Source organism: Phytophthora cinnamomi (genome assembly GCF_018691715.1).
Source record: "Phytophthora cinnamomi strain GKB4 chromosome Unknown Contig132, whole genome shotgun sequence".
NCBI classification, from domain to species: Eukaryota; Oomycota; class Peronosporomycetes; order Peronosporales; family Peronosporaceae; genus Phytophthora; species Phytophthora cinnamomi.
In genome coordinates, this window is record NW_027151065.1 from 16,755 (window position 1) to 41,316 (window position 24,562).

At 54.1% G+C, this 24,562-nt stretch overlaps 5 protein-coding genes across 5 annotated transcripts; 2 read left to right on the forward strand and 3 right to left on the reverse strand.

Annotated features, from left to right (window-relative positions):
- Window positions 1-525: 525 nt before the first annotated feature.
- On the reverse strand, window positions 526-732 carry IUM83_18947 (uncharacterized protein; the record flags this gene model as incomplete). Its single annotated transcript, XM_067943972.1, has 1 exon — window positions 526-732. A coding segment is annotated over one exon (207 nt), but the record flags the coding sequence as incomplete, so codon positions are not given.
- A 92-nt stretch (window positions 733-824) lies between these two features.
- Window positions 825-1,402, reverse strand: IUM83_18948 (Rhamnogalacturonate lyase A; the record flags this gene model as incomplete). The annotated part of the gene is made up of 2 exons (XM_067943973.1): window positions 825-1,193; window positions 1,262-1,402. The coding sequence occupies 2 exons, from the start codon at window positions 1,400-1,402 to the stop codon at window positions 825-827; spliced, it is 510 nt and encodes a 169-aa protein (XP_067779879.1).
- Window positions 1,403-4,897: 3,495 nt separating this feature from the next.
- Window positions 4,898-5,290, forward strand: IUM83_18949 (glutamate decarboxylase; the record flags this gene model as incomplete). The annotated part of the gene is made up of 1 exon (XM_067943974.1): window positions 4,898-5,290. The coding sequence occupies one exon, from the start codon at window positions 4,898-4,900 to the stop codon at window positions 5,288-5,290; it is 393 nt and encodes a 130-aa protein (XP_067779880.1).
- Window positions 5,291-8,508: 3,218 nt separating this feature from the next.
- On the reverse strand, window positions 8,509-10,929 carry IUM83_18950 (Amino acid/polyamine transporter; the record flags this gene model as incomplete). The annotated part of the gene is made up of 3 exons (XM_067943975.1): window positions 8,509-8,729; window positions 10,409-10,577; window positions 10,678-10,929. The coding sequence occupies 3 exons, from the start codon at window positions 10,927-10,929 to the stop codon at window positions 8,509-8,511; spliced, it is 642 nt and encodes a 213-aa protein (XP_067779843.1).
- A 10,833-nt stretch (window positions 10,930-21,762) lies between these two features.
- IUM83_18951 (uncharacterized protein) lies at window positions 21,763-22,251 on the forward strand (the record flags this gene model as incomplete). Its single annotated transcript, XM_067943976.1, has 1 exon — window positions 21,763-22,251. The coding sequence occupies one exon, from the start codon at window positions 21,763-21,765 to the stop codon at window positions 22,249-22,251; it is 489 nt and encodes a 162-aa protein (XP_067779842.1).
- Window positions 22,252-24,562: the final 2,311 nt, after the last annotated feature.

Genomic DNA, 24,562 nt, shown 5'->3' on the forward strand with positions numbered 1-24,562 from the left:
CAAGGGCCCGCACTTCACGGACGTGTGGGAGAAGAAGGAGACTCCCCAGCTGGTAGAGCAGCAATGCGACAGACGGTAAATGTCTTCGAAGCTGGACGCTCGGAATTTCACTCACCAGATAACTCTTTCGGGTCTTGTTCGGAAAGCCAATGTGCATGTGCTTGGCTGGACTCTGTGACCGTTCGCCTACCTTGTGCCTGTGTTTGCTTATTTGACTGACCGACCCACCCCACATCAGACTGTTCACACCTTTATCTAACTCTTTAAGCCACCCTCCATGCCAGCGCAGGTCGCCAGGCAGTGCCGGACGGCAGGTTCTGGTCGTCGCCGTGACCCATGGGCATCGGCAGCGAGTCCAGCGTCGGCTCTACCAGTTACTCAACGGGTCCAGGACGTCGCCGCTGAGTTTGCTGGAGAACGGATGGCTCGTTGGCAGCGTGACGCTGCCGTTGTTCTCGTGCTTACCGGCGGTGCAGCGACAGAGAGGCCGTCTGGTTTGCGTTGAGTTGGAAGCCTCCACCGGACGTTAAAGCTCCGGCATGTGGAGAGCAGATCCAGCCTGTTCTCGATGTTCTGCGTGAGCTGGAAGTCGAAGGTTTCGGAGGGCGGCGGCAGGCCGCCGAACGACTTCTTGAGTTCACCCGCAGGTTCAGCAGCGTCCAGGTCCCCCCGTCTCCCTCGGCAGAAAGTGCTTCGCAGCAGCGCCGAGTCGTCCGACGCAATGAGCAGCATCTTGAGTGAGTCCTTCTGCCCTTGCTGGATCTTTACCGCTGGCCGCCAGCTTATTCACGAGCCAGAACTTGATCGACAAGCTGCGTCCTCTCTTAACTTGCGCGAAGTTGCCACGCGACGCCCCGGGGACGCCGTGGGGGTTGCATCTGGCCCACGGGGCTTGACGGATGGGCTTCTGGGATCATAGGTTCGGGGGTCACTTTCGCCGCCGCGTCCGCGCTCCCGTAATATTCCAGATTGGTTCGACGGCGTGAGTCTGGCAGCCAAAGTCCACGGGCATCGCCGAAGTCCAGCGCGTCCATGATGTCCAGCAGCTCTGGCGGGGGGCCCGTGGTCTCATCGAGCTGGAAGCCCTCGAGGCTGAGGAGGTCTCCGTCGCGGATGGACCGATCCAGCGCGTTCTTTGCGGATCTGCCGGCGGCGGTGGCGACAGCAGACACAACAGACGGATTAGTGAGGGGCTGGAGGTTGAGGCGGAAGATTGGGGCGTACCACGACCCCTTCTCGCCTTTGATCGATGCAGCAGCACCTTGCACTTGGCCAGGATGCTGCCGGGTCGTCGTCCGAGTTGGTGATGACCTCGGTAGAAGTCGCCGAGCACGCCGTCCCACTCGATGGCGTTGAGACACACGAGCGACGTCACGCCCGTCAGCGGGTTCAGCAGCAACATCGCGGATCACTTCGCCCATGGCGAGCGTCGGGCGTCTGGCGGGCCGGTTTCGATTGTATGCGGGTTTGAAGTCGCGCGTTCTGGTGAGGGGGAGGACACGAAAAAAAAGCCAGATAAATGAGCACCTGTGATTGGCCCAGAAACGGAAGAAAATCACCGATTGGTAGAAATACAGCGTGGACAGACGCTCCGAGAGGCAGGATAAGAAAAGCACCGAGATTTATAATAATACGTGATCTTCAATTCAGGGACCACGGCAAAGCCGCCAGCGCCTGCAGTTGGCTGGGCATGGGGGAGGGGGGGGCAACGTAGTAATTGTAACTGCCGTAATTGTACCTGCCGCGCGCCGCCAGTCACGTCCGCGGCGCAGCAACGTTGTGTGACGTACACCGTGACGAGTCAATCCGCTGGGAGCGGACCATCGATGCTGGTCGCGACAGCAACGCCGCTCATCTGGGATAGTCAAAATACCAGTGAGTTTGGCGTGGTGGCGAGCTGTAAGCATCGCAAAGCGCAGCCATTCGGTCGCCTATCCTAGCGCGAAGAATGGGCGATTACTTGTACAGCCGCCTGGAGGCATCGTGACGCGAGTTGAATTCGCACCGCGGTTCACCGCGAACTTCGCAGTTCATCCGACTCGAGCCTTCGAACGCTTGGTCGACAGCTCGTTTGACGCTCGTCTCCATGACACAGCAACGTTGTTCTTTACGAATTCGCCGTGCTGGACGCGAGAACGTTGCATCAGAGCACCACCTGCACGACCGAAGCTGCCAGGCAAGCCTGCTCGCGTGCTTGCGTGTACATGTACCCCAACATGCCTCTGTTAGCACTGGATCATTCTAGGCCCTCGTGCGTCTAGCTTCCAGTTGCTAACGCACTGACAGCTCACGCCGCAAATTTGGGTACAGTAATTATTCTGGAACGCAGCAACCGTAGTTGTCGCTTTGGTAACCGGCAATAACCTCTTGATAAGGGATAGGAGACAGGTATCGCACAAACCTGTTTCCACGACGGTCTCCAGCAGAATGGATAGATATTTTGCCACGCTCAAAGCGTGATCATATCATCAGCATTCATGATTGCTCAAATGCTCTGCATTTTGGTCCACAAATCCCCACCGAAATTAGCAGGAATGGACTGGCGTCGCCTTAACGTTATTTTCGCTATATGGAACGACACAAACTGGAAATAGTCCACAAAGATTTGATCTCGCTGCGTCGTCGTACCAATCGCTGGATGCCACGCACTTTGGCGATGCTCGAGGACCATGTGACAGCAACGCTGTCAGGCATATCTCGTCTTGATGGCCAGATCTCGAACAGCAAGCACCAAGCGACCTCCGATGACCGACGCCAGCGCTACGCCAAGGCGCCGCACCCGGTGGGCGTTGGGCGTGGGCGCTGCCGTGAGCGGCGAGACTTCTTCGGCTTGGGCAATGCCTCGGCGGCTTCGACGTACGGTTCTATCATCCTGGCGTCGTGACTTGCGCTTGCACAAGGTTGTCCTTTCCATCGCCGAGCGTCCACGACGGTGCCCGCGGGCGGCGGGCCCCACGTCTTCGCGTTGCACGCCATCGGCCTGGCGCGCCGCCTTCTTTCGCCGGTCTGGCCGAGAGCCTCAAGGTCGTCATCACGTGCCGTCGTGGCCCAAGTTTAATTGCAGCATATCCAGCTGCTGAGCCTGAGTCTGACTACGGCCCGGATCTGGTGGGCCAGTCTTCTACGTCATCTTCGTGTCGCTCAACATCGTGGTCGAGATGATTCTTCCGCGTGCAGGCGGTCACGACGGTCGTCGGTGATCATCCTGCTGGTGTTTACGCGAAAACGGCGACCAAGGTGTCGTGAGGAGGAGAGTGGGTGTCGGCTGTCGACCGGCAGTACCCGGGAGTGACGGGATGGAGCAACAGGGCGGGCTATTCGTTCGCGCTGTGGTTCTACCTGGGTATCGATGGAGCTGCCACTTGCAGTCGAGGTGACCATCAACCCGGAAAGCGGAATATTGATTGGCCGCGACGTCTATTCCACCCCGTCGTGTTTGGCGTTTTGCAACGTCATCTTCAACCGACGATCCCTCGGCGCTGAAGAAATCTACAACAGCTCGTCACCGCTGACGGGTATCAGGAGTGTTTTTCAGATAACAGCACCACGTCGGGGCCCCGGGATGCTGATTCTGGGGTTTATTGCGTGAGCTTCCACTGTTCGTGTTCTGCATGTTAGTCGCCGTACGCTTTTTATTGCGCGCGATGGATACTTGCCGTATCCTGACGACGCTGTGACCCGACGCTATGCAAGCAATGATGTACGTGTCGTTGATCACCGGCAGCTCGATCGGCTTTTGCGTTGTGCTGGTGCGCTGCACTTCATCATTGGAGACACGCGCCTTTGGGTCGGTGATGATCAACTCGCGCTCATTGGAGCCGTGATCTCCCACGCTTCCAGCTGACTTCCTTTATCCGGTTACGCATCATATGAGCCAATCGCGCTCGGCCGTATCGTAGTCCCTTCGGTGCGTTACCGGCGCCCTTTGTCTCGTTGGCGCCTGTGGCGGGTATGATGTCGATTATTCAGCGGTGCGTCAAGTTACGAATTCCTGGCGTCTATCATCGTGGCGATTCTTTTATTTCGCTACGCGGTGTAATTTCTTCATGCGCGTGCAGCCGCGTATCGAAGCAGCCCTAACGCCGAAATTGGTAGCGAGAACTTGCTCAGCAACACCCGCCCAAGGTTTGAACCTGATGCTGGCTAACACGAGTCAGAGCCCGTCGTTTACCGCCTATAGATACCGTAGTTGTTGCTTACCATCGATAGCCGAGCGGCGTCAATTCAGAATACTTTCACTTACCAAATCAATAAACAACGACGCTAGATTCGTGTTTGCTTGCTCGCACAAGCACTATGACGAGGCATTAATCGCACTGAAGTTGAAGTGTGGCTTCTAAATCGTTTGGAGGCGGGTCAGACCGTCGGCAGTATGGGAACATGCTTCGGCTTGACCGACATGCTGACCCGAAATCAAACGTGCAAGAAGGGGCACCCCCCCATGCATGCCGTCGGATATCAATAGGTTGATTAGGAATAGTTGCGCACATCGATATCGACGCCAACACTGGAAGGAATGGTTATGAGCGCAGGATATCTCATGAGGATCGTGCGACGTCCAATTTTATGAGGACAATTCTGTTAGCTCAGCTGCAAAAGCACGCAACATCAGCGAAAATAAAGCACACACATCGCGTACAGCACGAGGTCATGTTGCGGCGGCATGGCCGTGGTCAACCACTTTCTGGTTTTACTGACACTTTCTCAAGCTACTAGCGGAACTTTCCTGCGACTTCAGCCTCCCGCCAACATGCAGCCTGCTACGATCAAGACCTCCGTGCAAACCGAATGAGATGCTCAACGAGTCGGAGCCAGTACGGCCACCCTTCATGTGCAACAACCTGGCAACGGGATACGTTCCCACAGCACTCGGTACCAGCTCGCGTGGCTCACCAAAATGATCGGCGACGAGCTCGCGCTTGATGGCAACCCCAGCATGAATTTGCATCTTTCTGTCACGATGTACATGGAGCGCGAGGCGGAAGAGCTCATGATCGAGGGTCTTCGCAAGAACTATATCGATCTCGACCAGTACCCGCAGACTGCGAGTCCACAACCGTTGCGTGCAAATGCTCGCAAACTTGTATCATGCCCCTCGATGAAGGCGGAAGGCTACCGGTACGGTTGCATCGGTTCGTCCGAGGCGATCATGCTAGCTGGCCTCGCCATGAAGCGCAAGTGGAAGGATCGCCGTATCGCCGCGGGTTCGTTCTACGAGAAGCCCGCAAATATGGTGTTTGTATTCAAACGTCCAGGGTTCTGGCGGCGGCCGATGTGTTTCTTGGAGTGATCAGAGATACGTGAGGGCCGACGTATCCCGGATTCCGAAGCTTTAGTTCCTACGGAAGCGAGAACGAGCACGTCCCCTGCTGGACGAGAACACTATCGGGGTGGGTGCAATTTTAGGAAGTACTTTCAACGGCGAGTATGAAGACATCAAGGAATTCATGACATGCTGGTCGAAGAAAACGAGCGGAACGGTGGAATATCCCGTTGCACGGACGCCGCTAGTGATAAATTTATCGCTCCATTTATCTCGCCAGACCTTGTTAGACTTCAGGTTGCCCAACGTCAAGTCGATCAACGTCAGTGGCCACAAAATTTGACCTCAAAATGCCGGAATGGCCAAGCAATCTGGCGCGAGAAAGAAGACCTCCCTGAAGATCTGGTGTTCCACGTCAACTACCTGGGCGGAGACCAGTCGCCGCCTCCACACTTCTACTTTTCCGTATAGTGCCGGCAACGTGCGGCGCAGTACCACAATTTGCTGCGGTTCGGCTTCGACGGCTACCGCCGTATCATGGAGGCTAGTATGGAAAACGCTGCCTTCCTGCGCAAAGTTTCGCTATCCACGGCCTTCAACATCGTGTGGACAAGGCCCACATGCCTCTAGTCGCGTTTTCAATTAAGGACTCGTCCAGCTACTCCTGCTTTGACACATCCAGGAGAAGCTCTCATGGCCGTGGCTGGATTGTCCCGGCGCACGTGCTCGAAGTGATTTGAGGCTGACGATCATGCGCGTGGTCGTCAAGCAGAATTTCTCGTGCCAATGGCTAAGATACCACGCAGGACATTCCTGCACGCAATCTCTGCGCTGGAGCAGCACTTCGCGGCTACTGCACGTCGCCAGCACGCGCGTCACCAGTAGCGTCGCAGTCCAACTTTACGCCAACCGTTGTCAAAATCGGGCACACGAAGCTCGGATCTAGCAAGGTGGCAATACCGCCAAGGGCACCAGGCATGTCACGCACCTCAAGCTGTGCATCTAAGCCTACTTCAACACAACTTAGACAGTAGCGCGTCTTTGAGGGGGGTCCTTCAGCCCTCGAAGCCAAACAAAAGCAGAGCCAGCAAATTTTTTGCATCTGTTTTTATCTAATAGATTATTTTGATTCTCTGTGAAGTCGAATAACATGTACCCCGGTCAAGCCTCGACTCCTCTGGCTTCCTTTGGAATCTCTTCCTCATCTTTGATGACAAAGGAGCGCTGCTTTTGTTGCTGATATATCGTCTAAAATGTACAAAGCGAAAAACTAAATTAGACGGATCGCGAACGCAGTTCGCAAACAATACAATACACATTAGTGTGGACGAATGAACCTAATAATGGTTCTTGAGATTACCGTGTCTTGGGCCAGCAACCGTTTTGCTAACAGCTCGATATTTGTTTTGTCGCAACGCACGCTGGCATAGAAGCGAGTTGTAAATCTCGTTCGGCGACAAGGTTGCGTAGCTCTGGCTGTGTCGCGTAGCACACTTTGAGAGCCGCCTGTTCAACCCGCAATTCCGGGTCCGTAGCCGTTTAGGGTCTTCTGCTCATTGAGCATGGAAATGAGTCGGTTTGCTCTTCTGAGTTGCAGTCTGGTCTCGCTTCCTCATTGCAAGCCAGCACATCGTCGGACATGCAAAGGTACTGAAATTGCAGGTTCGACATGCGGACGTAGTCCGTTCTATCTTCGTTGGTGCGCGGCCAGGTACGCTTTAGCAAATAAATATTTTAGCTGTCAGGCGAGTGCGCGTTATTTAAGCTTCCCCGATGTCTTGCATCATCTCACCGAGGACCTTGTATCTACGCGCGCGCTTGTGACGTAACGAAGTTCGCATGGCGCTTGTGTCCAGCCACATACATGTTGCATAAAATCATACAGAAGAGGGCATACCACCTCTTGTGATCGTATACCAACATGCACCGTTTGATATTAATAATATACCACTGGTACACTCATGGCAGATGAGAGACTCGTTCACATGCGCAGATGTTGGTTGCGGTAAGCGAGAATAGTGAAACATGCTTTGATTGTCTATCGAGACCAAACCTTCCAGCGTGAAAAGATACTTCGCTGACTCGGCGATACTAAAAGAAATTTGACAATCTGCTGGCACTCAGTTACGCGAGCCTGGCGAGCTCTGCGGAATTCCCGGCTGACGACAGCCGTTGCCCACCTCCAGAAGCAGAGGCTTCACGCGGTACACGAAGTACACGGCGCCAATGATGAAATAACCGATGGCCACCAGCACCGACGCGAGGAAGACCCAGCTCGAGGTGCCGCTGTAGATGATGGACACCAGCGAGAATATGCATTGCGATGATGGTGACGACTGCACTGGGGATACCGGGAAGGGCCTTTGTACGGACGGGACGCTCCGGTTCTCGAATACTTGCAGCATGATGAAAGCCGCAAGCTGGTTCGGTGATTGACGATGCAAACGCCGATCAGCGCCAGGTTGATCAGAACGGAGCCTTAGATCGAGTAAGTCGCCGATGGCGAAGTGAAGCACGATGACCAACACCAGCGCGATAATACTCCAGAAGCGATCAGCGACACATATGTCAGTTCCGCGCGTTCTAAAACAGCTTGGTCAAGATGTGGGCAGGTATCCGTCGCAGGCGAGCATAGAGCAGCTTTGCCCATGGCAACACGAACGAGGAAGCTCGAGGATCAGTCCGGACAATCAGAATCCACGTGAAACCCGAGGTGGTGCTGTTGTCGCCGAACACGGTCTGGTAGCCAGCAAGGAGCGGCGACGAGTTGACGTAGATCCCATCGGCGCTGGGGCTGATCATCGAGTTGAAGATGACGGCAGAACGAGATGGCGATAAGAGTGATAATGGAGGTCACGAGGCCACGGGGCATAAATTTGGTGGGCTTGACCGCCCGTCAATGGCGAGCGGCAGTCTCAATGCCCAGGTAGAACCACAGCGTGAACGAAGACCTCATAAAGAACGCCGTCCCATCCCTTGTAGTTCCAGTCGCGGTCGACCACCCAGTCCTGGTACGAGATCTTGTCGCCGCGCCGACGAATAACAGCAGCACGATCACCGACATGACGCAGGCCGTATTCCGCACGCGGAAGGTCATTTCAACGCCCATGATGTTGAGCGTGACAAAGATGAGGTAGCAGGCGAGTGCCACCAGATCGGACCAAAGTCCGAGCTCACGCCAACGATCTCAGCGAAGTACGAGCCGATACCCAAGCTGGGTTGCCACCCCGTGGTGACCACAACCTTCAGACACTCGGCGATACCAGCGAAAAAGCCGCCGTCTTGCCGATACCGCAGAGCAAACACGTATGGACCTCCACCATGCGGCACGGTAGCCGACAGCTCAGCGCGATGGAGAACGACAGCAGCACGTACTGCACCGTCACCACCGCCAGCGTGAGGAGACCGTCGAAACCGATGACCAGCGCCGCCTGCCAGCCGAAGAAGCTGCCGTTGATGACGGCGCCTACGCCCAGCCCTCCAGAGGTGCGGGGTCTTAGCAGCGTTTAGCCCGCCTCCACAACTCGGACTCGTTGATACCAAGTTCGAGACGCCTGCGTACTCGGATGAGATGAAGTCGGCGGTAGCAGAGCGAAGCAAGTTGACAAGGAGAGCTCTCCGATGCGGGGAAGCTGAAGCCATAGAGCTGCTGAATTCTACTGCAGACCATTGCACCGTGAGGCTGACCCCGCAGATGGCTACGCTCGCTGCTGCAAAAGTCGCAATGTGCGAGCTGTACGCGGGTTCCGCAGATCAAGTTCAGCGGCGCAAAGTCAACTTTTCAAATCGGCAAGAGCAAGCAAACTGCAACGCGCGCAGAGAGCGGTGCGGATCAAAGTGATTGGTCCGTTTGAATGCGTAGCGCGACTGGGATTGGCTCATGAGCCACGTGTTTTGGAAAAAGCCGGACCACAAGTCAAACGGGAGTGGATCCCGCTGATGCAGGCTGGGTGTGGCCTGCTTGGCGGCGCGTTTGCAACGGCTTCGCATGGTGCACCTGGAGCATTTCCAACACCGACAGCTTCTGGATTAATACGCAAGACCGAGGCTCTTTGTTGTTAAGGCTCTTTGCGAGGCAACAGGATGGCACGTTGGTTTCTACATGAGTTGGTTGAATTGCTTCAGTCACTGCTGTAGCCACCTGCTGTCGGAGGCGGGCGGAAAACCCTACACGCCTTACATGGAGTGCGGGACACATCAGCCGGCGGGTTCCTCTCTGGCTCTATGAGCTGGTCGCTGCCGGTACTCGTCACCACAGAAGTGGCTCACCGCCGGGTCATTGATGGGCATCAGGCAGAGAGACCGGATCTCCTACCGGAGGTGATGCGCTTATCGCTACTGTCGCGCCGAAGGCAAGGACTGAGTTGGTGATGCTCTCGAGGTCTTCCTGAGTGCCGCTAATCCGGGATCTCAGCGCTCAGAGTTGGAAGACAGTGCATTCTCTGCAGGTCATCCCGTTAATCAACTTGAATTCTTTCGACGCAGGGTAATGCACAGCGTTTATTTGTACATGTATGACGATGATGGAGGATAATGCTTGAAGAATTTGCAGCGGATGCACCAGAACCCAACTCGCATGTGAATGGAATCGTTAGTAAACTGCTCTGCACCTACACTTTCGCTAGTTGGCATCGAGCCCACCGAATTTGACGGAGCCAGCAACGCGTGCTTTCTGTCATTCGTAATACGTGATTAAAAAAGATAATTCGAATACATGTAAAAAAAAAACTTGCTGCTCCAAACTTTGGGGCCCCAAAGAGACCCAGCATGCGAAACTCAGGATGAATTTGATTATGTCCTCAGCTTGTGTCCACTCAAAACATGGTGCGACCATTTCGGGCTTTGATGATAAAGGACTATCCCTTGGCGGCGCTACCAAGTTGGTAGGTAAGTTCCACGACGACAGCACAACTGAAGGTAAAAAATCGAGCACTAACTACCAGCAAGATAAAGCAACCAGGGTGAAAGGAAATATGGTAGGCGCCTTGATTGTTGGGCGATCAAAGCCCCCGAGGCTGAAAATACCAGTACGATCTACGCCACTTTGAAACAACTCCTGCTCACGACGTTCAGTGTAGGAACTCATCGCGTGATCGCTACCTGCGTATTGTGGATCGTGCCACGAGGTTCCGATGCACCGCTTACACCTTGTTGAAATGCGCGAGCTCATGAGGTTTTCCCTGAACTCCTTGGCTGACACAGGGCCGTTGCTAATCAACCGAGGCTTCACGCGGTACACGAAGCACACGGCACCAAGCGCAAAGTAGCCGATAGCGACCAGCACCGAAGCCAGAACACGTAGCTCGAGGTGCCGCTGCAGATGATGACACCAACGAGAATATGCACAAGATGATGCAAAGCACTGCGCCAGGGATGCCAAAGGGGCTCTTTGTACGATCGCGGCTCAGGCTCACGGACGCGAAGATGATGAAAGCCGCTAGCTGGAACAAGTACGACACGATAGCGCCAATGAGCCGGATGGCAGGGTTGATCATCACGAGGAAAGTCGCGCTCAATAGCGTACGCAGCACGATGACCAGCACCAGAGCGATGATACTTCCCGTAATAAGAGCGACGTGGGTCGTTCCGCGCGTCGGGTGCAGCTTGGTCAGCATCTGGCGGCAGGTATCCGTCGTGCAGGCGATAGCGTACAGCAGCTTGCCCATGCAGAACACGAATGAGTGGAAGCTCGAGATCAGTCCCACGATCAGGAATCCACGTGGAAACCCGAAGTGGTGCTGTTGTCGCCAAAATCGTCTTGTATCCCGTCAGCAGCGGCGAGGAAAGTTGACGTAATATCTCGTCGGCCCCGGGCTAATCATCGAGCTGAATAATCACCGTGCAGAACGAGATCACGATCAGAGTAGCACCGAAACGATGAGGCCAATGGGGCATGTTCTTCGTAGGCTCGATCGTCTCTGTCAATGGCGCTGGTAGCTCCTCAATGCCCAGGTAGAACCAATAGCGCGAAAATGAGGCTCCTGCAGAATTCGTCCCAGCCAGTTCAGTTGTGTCGATAAATCTACCGCTGGTAGTCGATCTTGGTGGCCGCAACTGGATGCAGAACACCAGCAGCAGGGAACACCGAAACGACTGTCACCACCACCTGCACGCGGAACGTCATCTCGACACCGACGATGTTCAGCGTCACGAAGATGATGTAGCAGGCGATCCACCAGGATCGGGCCGCGGCTCCGGAGTCAATCCCAATGAGTCGGGCGAAGTAATGAGGCGATACCCGTGGCAGCAACGGCAGTCGTCACCACCACACCTTTGAGGCATTCAGCAATACCCGGCGAAGAAGGCCGCCGTCTTGCCAATACCGCGCAGTGCGAACACGTAGGGGCCCCCCCCACCGTGAGGAACAGTACGACAGCCCAGCGATATGAACGACAACAACACGTACCTGCACCGTGAATGATCGAAAGCAGGATGAGCAGACCGTCAAAGCCCGGCGACCAACGACGACTGCTGTCGAAGAAGTCGCCACTGATAACAGTGTCACACCCAACGCCCAAAGGTGCGGGTCTTGGCGTAGCGCTTGATACTCGCCTTCAACGCCGGGCCGTTGATACCTGCCCGAGATGCGATTCATCCGGACCACTGCTTGGAACAAGGTCGGCGGATGTCGGAAGCGGATCGCCAGAAAAGCGCAGTAAATTGGCAAAGTGAGTGATCGAGAGCGCCATCTTTCGAGTCCTGAGCCCGCCACCATCGATACCGGATCTCCAGTGGTCTACGACCTCTCCAGTCCGGGCGCAGCGGCAGGTCAGGACACAGCTGGGCTGGTCCTCCGGCGCAAAACGAGCAATGTGCGAGCGTACGCGGCGGCAAAACTGGCGGAGCGTACGCGGCCGAGGGCAACGACTGCAACCTGCGACGAAACGTGGGGCCTGCAGATCAGCGGTCGATACGCGCCGGGTGCGTCGGCACTGGCCATTGGCAAACCGGCCAGCGGTATCAGCTCGTGAATGCAAAAACTGCGCTGAAAGTCAAACTGAGATTAAAATGCCCAATCACCTTCTTGCATGCCCCCGCTGCGGTGATGAAGGTTGCGTCGTGGCGAATCTGACATGCCGACGCGCAAGTAATATAGCTCTACATTTCGCAGTGGGGCTGTATGCGCGCTTCCTGGCTGCAAACGCTGCTGATATGATGTACATTTAGCCGAGCCGATATGATGTTATGTGATCTGTTCCAACCCCGTCTGTGGTCCTGGTTTTCACGCCATTTCAGTTTGCGCAGACCGGCGATGTTGGTGCATCGAATTCCTTTGCGGTGACCGACAGTGATCCAGCTTGAACAGCGCATTCACAGAACTACAGGCAGCTGTCGCGTTGGGCCCGAAGAGTGTTTGTCGTTGAAGTGGGTGCGAGTGTTATCCCACGAGAAGCGCGGTAGTTGTGGTCGATGTGCGGGGTAGACGGTTTATTTAAACCGAAATCGCTACTGCTAGCCTAACATGCATGCCCCGCTGTGTTCTGTACGCGAGCACAGGGCCTTCTTTTGCGTATTTCGGGGTTTTCCTTGACTTCATGTACCCCGGCAGTCTTTGTTTTCTTTTCATTTCTTTCTACTAAAATGTATGTTCCATGCTCTTTTCATGTTTTTCCTACAAATGTATGTTCACCGTGACTACACCTTCCCGGGTAGCTGCCATGGAACTTCGCCTTCTGACCGTCAGCAAGTAAGCCAGAGCCTTGCGCCGCATCGCTCTGCCTTCTGCTTGCTCAGCAGGCCAGAGGGCCTGGACATCTCCCCTGGTTGACTTCGCGTTGGCGGAGTCGATACCATCCAGGAGTTGACGCCAATGCGAAACGTGCTTGATCTGCGCTTCTGCTTTCCAGGTTGGCTTCTATGCCCGGCAACCCATGCCACTTCACGAGCCATTGACGCCGGTGACGTCTAGTTCGTTTTGAGCAGCTTCTCCACAATGTAGAGTTCTTCCAGTGTCCTCTCGTCCAAGATTAGAGGTACAGCTTCCGGAATCGGTCGATTCGGAAAATCCTCACGATCTGTTTGGTAATGGGTCAGTAACTCCACGTTGAATGTCGGATTAAGACGTTTCATCGTGCGCGGAAGTATCAACTCGCCACGTTGTCGTTCACCATACGTTCAATCACGAACGGTCCAACCTTCTTAGCCGCTACTCGCTTTTCAATTCCCGTGTTCTTGTTTACGGTTTTCAGCGGTAAGTTCTTCGTGTCGAGCAGCACTAAGTCACCTCTTTTAGCACAACTTCATCTGCGCTTGCGATCGTAGCAATTCTTTTGTCTGCTTTGAGCTTCTTCCAAATTCTTCTGAGCACGTTCTACGATCTCCTGTCGCTCCTTCGCAAAGTTCTTCGCGAACTCCGCGAGTCACATCATTCTCCGATTGCAGCAGGTCTTTCATCTCCTCTGCTGCAAATGTTTGACACCTTACGTCCTGTGTCAAGTTCGAATGGCGAACTTCGTAGACGCGTTGACGAGGGTCGAATGCTATGGCCTGATAGTCCCTAGGTGTTTAACCTTAATCGTCACCGTGATACGAGATCGCTACATTCAATGTACCTTCGGAGCACGAGGTTCTGGCGTCTGTCTGGCCATCTGCCTGAGCTCGGTGCGCAGTTGTCATGCTGAGTTTGATACCCATCAACTTCATCAATGACTTCCAAAGCCCCACAGATGAACTTCGAGTCGCGATCACTGGATATTAATCTTCGGCAATCCGTGATGCCGGAATAACCGCATCAAAGAACACTTTTAGCCGTGTCCTTCGCGCCAGCTGTCGAATACGTTGGTGCATACTTCGCTCGCTTGGACAACTTGTCCACGTAAATCCGCGTATTGGCATCAAACCCTTCCGACACCGGCAAAACCCGGGTGATGAAATCCATTGACACTACTTCCCAGCATGCCTTTGCACTGGTATCGCGCATCAGTAGTCCTTTTCTTCTGGCTACTGGACTCATCAGCACAAGTCTCACATGCGAACGTATTCCCCTTACGTCGCGGTCCATAGTCGGCCAGTAGTACCATTGCGCTGCTTTCAGGTACGTACGTCGACTTGCGGATGCGCGGACGTCTTCCATCATGAAATTCGATCATGATACGAAGTAGCTCTTACCTTCGGCAATAAAGCCGGTAGACAGTTTCACTTTCGTCTGCTTGAAAAACAGAAGCCCATTATGCTGACGAACTTCTCCCTTTCCGCTCCATTAGACCACTGTTGCTTGAAAGCAGGGTCTGATTCGTATCCTTCCAGCTCTTTTCATCTCAGGGGCCAAGTGCGGACTTACAAAATGATAGTCGACGCTGTTGACTTGTTGCTGTGCTACGCCAATTCGGGCGACCTCCCCGTAAGTTTATCGTCGAGTAACAGGTGAGTATCATCCGTTGACAAGTTGCGTAACACTGCAGACTTAATACGGTGGTCATGAACTGGTGCGGCATTCTTTTCGCGCATTCGTCGTCGCAGCTCGCGAACCGTATACGTCACATCCGGAAGAGGTGCTTTTCTCCTTCGTCTTCCAGTCCATCCGGTGGAGGCTGTGAGAGCGCATCCGCCATAACGTTCATTCCACTTTACCATGATGCAAAGCAAACGTGTATTGCGAAAAAAAAGTGCGTCAAAAGCGAGCCATCTTTGGTGACACTCGGTGATGCAACATCCACGAACACGCTGCGTTATCCATGTAGACGTCGAATGGGCGTCCATGCAGATAGTGTCTCCGTACTTCTCCGTAGCCACTTTGATATTAGTAGCTCCTTCATGCGTAGGCCATCCACGCTCATGTTTATCCAACTTCTTCGAATAGAAGGCACCGGATGATCTGCTCCGTCATACTTCTGTGACAGAACTCCACCAATACAATACCGTCCTGACGCGTCCGTCGTCACGATAAACGGTCGCTCAAAGTCCGGCAACTTCAGCGTAGGCGCTGCTGGAAGTGCGAGCTTGAGATGCAAATACAAGGTTCTCCACAGGCTTCGTCCAATCTAGGCATCTCCTCGCCGTAACCCCTAAACGACACTTTATAATTCGGTAAAATCGGGCGATAAATCTGCGATAAATATCCTGCCAAACCCAAGAAAAACTCAACAACTCCTTTCGATTCGTCGGAGTCGGATACTGGCTATCAAGCCTGTTTTACGCGGATCAACGCTACTCCTGCCCGGTGAGACAACATGTCCTAGGAAAGCCACTTCGACTGACCAAACGAACACTTTGGCTATGTGCGCAAAAAAAAAGCTTCGCGACGCAGTACCATACAAACTGCATCGCAGATGCTCCAATATGCTCTTCCATACTCTTTCGAGAAGACGCAGATGTCATCGAGATAATAATGACGACAAATTGTACTTGTCGAACAGCTTGTGCATGAGCCTGGACCATGTCCCTGGCATTCCAGCCAATTTACAGCGCCACATTACCACTGATACGTTTCCTTGTGTGTTCGAAACGCAGTGTACGGACGACTTGACTTCACCCAGTATTTGATGATATCCCTGCGCAAGGTCGATCAACGTGTAATGACACAACTCTACCATCTTATCGAACAACTCCTCGATTAATGGCAACGGGATTCAGTAACGGACAGTCACGCTGTTGAGATAGCGGTAGTCGAACACCCAACGCAACGGAATCTTTCTCAAATTGCCGCCAGCAACCATTCAGCCCTTTTCGGCATTTGACCTGTGACTGTCCTTCTTCGATAGCGAAGATGTTCGAAACCCACGGCGAGTTCGACACTAATCCATCCTTTCTTCAACTTGTCTTTGACAAATTTTCGAAAGCATCCTGTTCCATCTTCGACATGCGGAACGGTGCACGAGAGCTTGGCTGAGCTCTCTTCAACGTCACTTCAAAGTTGACTTCACGCATCGGAGGCAACTGTCTGGTAATTGCTCCGGAACACATCCTTGAACTCCTTACCGACTACGTTGAAGATCGGTTCTGGGAATTCCTCCATTTCGGCACAAGTTGTATCTTTACCCGAAACACCTGCTCATACTCGCCTTCCCTTCAAGCGGTGCAAGTGAGGAATCGACGGTGCGTATCGACGACGTCATGAATTTCATCCGGTCAGGTATGACACCTCCTCCTTTGCCAATCCACTTGAGGGTTGTAGTCCTTAAACCACGGTTTCCCCCCAAATGACGTCGTGCGACCTGGCAACTTCCATTCCACGAACTCGATCGTTGAAAGAAGTACCCATCCATGCTCACTGGCGCTTCCCACGTGTTTGACATCCATCGCCGGTGTCAATCAGGCCATCAAAGCGCTGAGCTTCTGAAGTCGTCTGACAGAAGCACATTAATAGCCAAACCTGGCATAATCATGTTCGTGCTTTCACCCGTGTCCAACAGAATTCGGACATCTCTGCCATTGATGCGACCCTTCCCGATGAAAAAAGGTTACTCGTACGTTCGGACTTCACCGGTGTTCACCTTCAAGGTCTCCGTTGTACTTGTTGGTTGCGATCCTGCTGAACCAACTTCACTGGCTGCTTCTCATGCAACTCAGCTTCCTACCTGGGCGGCGATCCGGCACACACCAGACTCCAATTCCGGTTGCATCGCATGCAACCTGGTTCTTCAACTGGCTGTAGTCCACACGAGCCAGCATCTCCGTCATTTCTGACGCTGCAGTGACAGTCTCTTTCCACTTGCACACGTGCCTTGTCCATGAGTGCCTTTAACTCATCCGCTTGTTCCTGGATGTCAGCCACACTCATAGTCACGCGATCCATGACGACAGTATCCACCTGTTCCGTCATCCTCGAGGACCATGTTCATCCTCGGCCATTCTTGATTACGCCCGAGTTGTTGTACTTCGGCGCATTCCGCTTAGCCATTTGCGTCTGCTGCGGCTGTATCGGACATTGACGAGCCTGATGGCGGCTACTCAAAAATTCCCGGAAACATAATGGCGCGCATACATTCCTCCTTCGACGGTACTCCTGCTGCTGCCAGATCTCCACGGCACTGGTCCATCGCTGTTGCTCTTCGATCGTTCATTGTTGTCGTACGATCGGTACCCCGGTCTGTCGCGTGCTCCTTCCGAGCGTCCACGATGCGCGTGGAGACCGGTCATAGTCGAGCGCTACGGTATTAGCGTCGGTCAACGTTATTGCACTCTGCGATACTGGACTTCCTCCCGAATACTTGACGGCAGACCACGCAAGAAATACATGATCTTGTCCAGTTCGCTCATCTCCTGACTTGTAATCAAGCGCCTGAACTTCGCTGATATAATCGGCAAGTCTCGAGCACTGACGCTCCTTCAAGTCATTCATCTGGTCCCGAAGACGTGTTCTTGCAGATTCGAGGCACGAACTCTTCCTCCGAGCTTCAAAAGAAGTCTTCACACTCTTCACATCGTCCTTCTTGACGATGTACCACTGCGCTAGCTCCATACTTCAGCGATCCCACAGCCAAAATGCGTCCACTAACTTATTATTCCAGTCTATGCCCTTAGCTGCGCACTGCTCCACCTGCTCCCGGTATAGTTGGAACGATTCCTTGAGCGTCCCCCCCCCGTAGCTGGGCATTTTATCCCATCCAGCTTTATTTGCGACAGCTGCCTGACTTGCGCAGCCTGTCGATCAATTCTGTCTGTTTCTCCATGGCCGCCAAATATTCTATGCATTAGTTGGGCCGGATCCGCCATCTTGAACACGCGGAAACCCGTACTTTGTGTGTTCACCCTGGAAACCTGGATACCGTGGAGCAATCTACTTTAGGGGCAATTGACTAAAAGCAAAGGCAATGAGAAACCTGGTTAAAGAAAATAGCCTATGCTACTCCTAAAATTGGCTGAGTTATGCGCTGTGGGAGGTCTTGACTTCTTCGATGCCTTGAAGAGGTCGATGACACGTGAGAGGTCGATGACGCGTGAGGTCGAGCGGTGATTTGCTGTCGTCCTGGTCTTCGATTCACAAAATTTTGCTGTGCCGGGCTACCAAGAACAAAAACTGATCAACCGGCTTCGAGACTTATAGTGCTCTCGGATTTATATGCGGTGCAGTCTTTGAGAACAGTAGCTACTTGGGCAATGTGGGTTGTCATCAGGGGCCAGATGCAAAACAAATTTTGCACCACGGTTGCCCTCCAGTTCTTTTCCTCACGGTCAGCGTACAATAATAGGTTGCCCTATTAATGTACCCAAAGTCTCCCCCAACAGCTGGTTGGTCAGCTGACGTGACACTTTACACCTCAAGCTGAAAAAGCCTCCCCTTGAGTGCCGTGCAGCAGCGAGCCTTCCCCGCAAGTGCTACCTCAGATGTCGCGTTGGGTCCAAAGAGTGTTTGTCGTTGAAGTGGGTGCGGAGTGTTGGTCCTGTCGAGAAGCGCGGCAGTTGTGGTCGATGTGCGGCAGACGGTTTATTTAAAACTGAATTGCTACTGCTAGCCTTAACATGCATGCCCGTTGTGTCTTCACGCGAGCACAGGGCCCTCTTTGCGTATTTCTGGGGTTTTCCTTTGACTATGCGCCACCCTGCGTCTTTTGTTTTCTTTCATTTCTTTCTACTAAATGTATGTTCCATGTTTCTTTTCATGTTTTTCCTACGTATCGCATGTTCATCAGACGGCTGACCCTCTCGGGTATTGAGGAACTTCTGCCTCTGACCGCTAGCAAGCAAGCCAGAGCCTTTGCGCCGCATCGCTCTGGCTTGCTTGCTCAGCAGGCCAGAGGTGGGCCTGACAAGTGCAGTGTATTAGTGTGCAGGCTTCTTATGAGTAGAATTTGTAGTTTTTTGTTGAGGATTCTCCGCACTTTGCCCGGTCTGCACGGGCGAGAGATCTCTTTGAGAGTCTGGTAGTTGAGCTCAGGCACCGGCATGCACTGCCGGAAGCGCAAGGTCTCCTCGGTCAGAACCAGGCGTCTGGGGACCCACTTGAAAAAACATACGGACCATCGGAGATGCTTAACGGAGATGCTCGCGGACTCAGCCGAGCTTCGGCTCTGCGGGCAAGTTTTAGACGGCAAGTGCTGCGCGTTTCGGCGAGCTATCTGCAAGTTGCAGACTGCAACATCGCGGCTTCAACGAGCGGTGCTGCCAGTTGCGGCCTGCGGACGGCTCCATCGGCGACTGGAATCGCAAGGTGCGAGTCGCAACGTAAAGGTCTCATGGACGCAAGTTCATGTTGAGCGCGCATCCCGGTCCGTACAATAACAGAGATGCCGCCCATCGCAAAAGAAGTTTCCAGCAAAGCGCATCCCAGTGCTACATACAGCGTACGCGGGGCGAATTCTGGTGCAGTTTACAGGATGCTCCCATGAGCCGAGGCGCATGAGCTGAGGCACGACCTCCCTCTACTGAAAGATGAAGGACCGGAAATCACCACAAACGCTAGAAGCAGAGGGTTATGGCTGAATTGCCGAGCAAATGCGGTCTTGAAGTGCGCTGTTTATTGAATGGTGGCTTTCCGCCGGCGGGGTGACGAGTGTCGACGCAGCAGCATTTGGCCCGTCCTTGAGAACTGTTCAACTACCGGGTTCAATCCTGCGAGAGCGTACGCGGCGGTCGTGGTGGGGAGTGCATCATGTTTGGCAGATTGGACGGCACCCGTTGCGCGATGGGGCAGCGCCACACTTGCAGAGCAGGATAATCACGGTGTTTGAGCCACGATCGAGCCCAGCTCGGAGGCAGAGCTCTCGAACTACCATCTCACTATTTGCCGCTTTGTTGGCAGCACATGGTTGTGCTAGAGCTAAAGCCACCGTCTCCAGCCAGCATCCTCGCGTTCAACCGTGGCGTTAAGTTTTCATCACTTCGACCGTCGAAGGTGGCAGTGACGCCGACCGACGCGTACACTCCAAAGACCAGGCTCGGAGTATGACCTCGCCACTGAGCCTGCGAGCGTACAGCCGAGGCCCGACAATGCACGCTACAGCGATGAAGGTTGAACGATGTCTTATCAGCGAAAACGATATGACGTTTGGCCAAGCAGCCTAGCATGTATCACGACTCGCGTGCAAACCGACCGCGGGCCTACCGATTGGTCCTGATGGTCGTGACACGCTGCTGCCGGTTTGAGTGCGAGGAGGTTACAGTAAAGATGTGAAAGGGCCTGATGATCCTGTTCGAGCTGTCGTTGGTTTACCGGTCAACAAGACCCCGAGCGAGCCTTACATACCAAAACGCGTACAGTAGCAGAACATCCAGAACGCTGGATAAAGCACACTACTCAGTACTCGAAACCAAGTCGCCCGCGCGTTTCGTTCACGGTCACAACCCAGTCACTAATTCGACGCGCAATCGCGATACGTAGTGCCTCGTCCGCGAGGTGTAGCTGTCGTGCGAGTCGGGGATGAGTCATGCCAACGAATACACTGTACCAAGCGAGGTCTTTCAACGAGTCATTGATATGACCACCTTCATACGGCTATTTCCTTATTGGTCAGTGCGCTTCAATCAAAATTTGAGCAACAGTTTGTTGCAGCACGATAATTTTAACACACACCTTATGTATTGCATCACATTAATATTATGCCAACTTGAGCTAAAAGGACACAGCTGCCTTAATGCAATGAACTGCCATCGATCCCAGGACCTGGACGAGGCGTTGCTCAGAAGGTTCTCACGCAATTTCGGCGTTGGGTCTGGCTTCAATGCGCGGCTGTACGCGAGGAAGAAGTAATGGCGCTGATGGCGAAGCAGAGGATGGCTACAATAATGGACGCGAGGAATTCGTAGCTTGACGTACCACTGTAGATGATCGATACCATACCCGGGTACCCATTGTGCGTCACGGATGGATTGCCGCAGTGGATGCCGAAAGGCTGCGGTAGGGCGTGGCTTGTTCGGTTCCTTGATTCGGCAAACGAATGAATGAGGTCAACTGGAACGAGTACGAAGTCACGGTTCAATGAGCGCGAGGTTGATCATCACCGATCCGAGGCGCGTATCTCCAATGATGTAGTACACAAGCAACAATAAAACCGATGGAGCGCCAGTGATGAGTGAAAACGTACATCGTGCCTCGCGTCGGGTGGAGTCTCGTTAAGATCTGCGGCAGATATCCACGCGCGCAATAGCATACAATAACTGGCCCATGCAGAACAATGAACGAGCGGAAGCTCGCACAAGCCCCAGAATCAACATCCACGAGAACCCTGACGTGGTGCTGTTATCCCCAAACACTCTGATACCCCGTCAGCAGCGGTGACGAGCCGTTGTAGATTTCTTCAGCGCCGGGGAGATCATCGAGTTGAAGATGACGGTGCGAAACGCCAGCACGACCAGGGTGGGAGACAGACGTCATAGTTCAATCGGCATATTCCGCCCGGGTTGATGGTCACCGACTGCAAGTGGCATTCGATACCCAGGTAGAACCACAGCGCGAAACGAATAGCCCTGACCGCCCGACCCATCCCACTGGGTACTGCCAGTCGACAGCCATTTAAATTCGACTCACTCATAATGACCTTGGTCGCCGCGCCAACGGTAAAACACCAGCAGGATGATCACCGACACGACCGTCGTGACCGTCAGATGCGGTTATCATCTCGATGCCCACGATGTTGAGCGACACGAAGATGATCGTAGAAGACGTCACCAGACTGGCCAGTAGTCGGAGCTCGCTCAGCAGCTATCCATGTGACGAGCTGATGCCCGTGACCACGACGGCGCACGATGACGACCTTGAGGCTCTCCTCGGCCAGACCGGCGAAGAAGGCGGCGCGCGGGCCGATGGCGTGCAGCGCGAAGACGAAATTCGCCAGTCTGGCACCGTCGTGACAGCTCGGCGATGGAGTAGAAGCGACAGCAGCACGTACAGCACAGTCACGAGCGCCAGGATGATGAGCAGCCCGTCGAAGCCCGCCACGAGGCCCGGACTGCCAGCCGAAGAAGTCGCCGCTCACGACGGCGCTCACGCCCAGCGCCCACAGGTGCGGCGCCTTATGTATCGCGCGGAATCCGCGGTGGCGCCGTTCACGCTCTCGGACATGCCGATTATGAATGAGTCAGGACTTGAGCAGCGCGGCGGCAGCGAATGAGGCGCGTTCCGACATGCAGTTGGTGCTGCCCTACGCAGGACTTGTTTGACACATTGATGCGGAGAGCTGCAAGCAGGTGCCATCCGTCCCGGAAAAAACCGTTTCACAGCTTCAACAACCACCCAAAGCTCGCTCAGGATTGGCCCCCCCGAGTGTTGACAGCGTACACTTCGGTGATGGGGCGGAGGGGGTCATGTACGGGGACCACGTTCACGCAACTAGCGAGATGCTCTTTTCGAGTCCTCGTCGCGGATTCGCGAAAAGCGAGAGTGTAAATCTACCCGTGATTGAACGAAAGCGAGCGGAGGCTGGCGTGAAGCATCCCCACTCGACGATCTTCCAGCAGCTCCATACCTCCCCATCCACCTGCCATGACGCCGCTCGATCACCGCTGGGCGCACGCCGTGAACTCCGCCGACTTGCTGGGTGCCGCAGCGCCAGATCCACGAGGCCGAGAGCTGCCAGTTCGCTGCGCCCGACTTCGTCAATGCCATCGAGGCCGACACGTTCGGGCGAGGGCCGAGCTGACCTCAACATGGGGCATCTGCCCGCCACGACGGGGATCTGACCTCGCCCGTTCTTAGATCGCCATGCTGGAGCTGGCGACAAGTTCCAGCGTCGACGGCGCACAACGAGACGCGCGGCTGGATCGTGAAGCTCGGACTTCAAAAGTAGCCTGCTACCGCCTTCGAGGCGTCCTCCTTCTGGGGGCTTTGGCTACGTTCGTGGCGCAGTTCCCTTCACCAAGGGCATCTTCATTAATGTGACATTCTGGCAGGTCCGGCGAACACGGGACTACGTGTATTTCGACGCGCCTGGGTTCTTGAGCAGGTTAACCGGCTTGGTGAGATTGAGGGGGAGGCACCGCCATAAACCGTGCTGTCGGTCGGGCGGGACTACTGCAAACGCCAACGAGGAAGAGATCCATCGAGAGTACTCTTCCGCAATGGTGGACGCGATATGCGTCTTGCAGCCGTATGGAGACCGTTTCCGCCGTGACGTTCGCTGCGCGCCACGAGTGTGCGCGTCGTGGCCCGCGCTGCGCCTGCTGCTTACTCCGGCCGAACTACGGCTCATCGCTTTGTACACGCAGATGTCGGACGACGAGATTGATGGCTGTATACACGCTGGAGCTGAGAGTCACAATGATGGCGCTGGTCACCAGTGAAGTACTCGGGGAGAACGTTTTACGATATCAAGGGCTTTGACAGCTTTCTTTGGCAGCGCGGATACGCACCATCACCAAGAATGCAAAAATTGAGAAACTGCTTTGTGCCGTAGGCTTACTGATCCAGAAAAAAATATGAGGAACTATGTAGATGATGTAACCGCCAAGTTCGCAATGTTATTATAATACCAGAAGCATCAGCAGCCAGTGAAAAATCACCATATCCCAACGTGCTTCATCTCGCTGCATCGACAACGAACGAAGCATGGTGACTGCTTCTAAGATCAAAACTCGTAGCTCCATTTCTAAGCGCGAACAGATGCTCCTTTCCGCTTCTTGAGGGTGAAGTAGTTGTCTTGTCGAGGCCGAGTGCACACCTGCATTCGGAATGAAGATTGACCATGTCACCAACCTGGAGATCAGCCCAATATTTGCGCTTTCAGCGCACGCATCTTCATTTGCACGTCTAATCGCATAGCGCAATTCAGCCGTCCCCACCCACTGTAGCAGAGTGCGGTTTCTGGTAACGCGCAGCCGCACATTTCCTCTTCGTGTGGCGTGCAAGCATGAGAGTCGGTCAGATTGCAGGCGCAGATAACACCCGAAAAAAGAAGACGTTGTGTCGACAGTGAAAGCACTGCCGCACGTCGCCTTACCTCCATAGATTCCTCGTCCAGCATGACATCGCCGCTGAGCTCCTCCACATTTTCTAGCCCCTCGGCCAAAACACCTTCTTATAGTCCCTCTCCTCGTGAAACAACCGCCGCAACTCCTTCAGCAACAGCTCACAGTCCGTGACAGAATACTCGTCCAGATTTTGCGTCGATCCAAAGTGAAACACGAATCGATCGTGGAGAAGATCGAGATTCGCCCATAATGTGCGGTACACTTCGACATTCCCTTCCAAAGTCAATCCAATTGGGAGAACAAAGTTCAATAGTTTCGTTGCAGTTGAAGCCTTCACTGAATCCGCTATGGTACGATTTGGGGAACGTAAGGATGATGTCTCCGTGCTGCACGAGGGTGAATACCTTCACACCTGATTCTGCAAACCGATGGCGGCACCATCGTAGTTAAAATGAAGGAGCAAATCTGGTTCACGGAAACGCTCTGGGACTTGAGTTCTCATGGCCGCCCGAACTC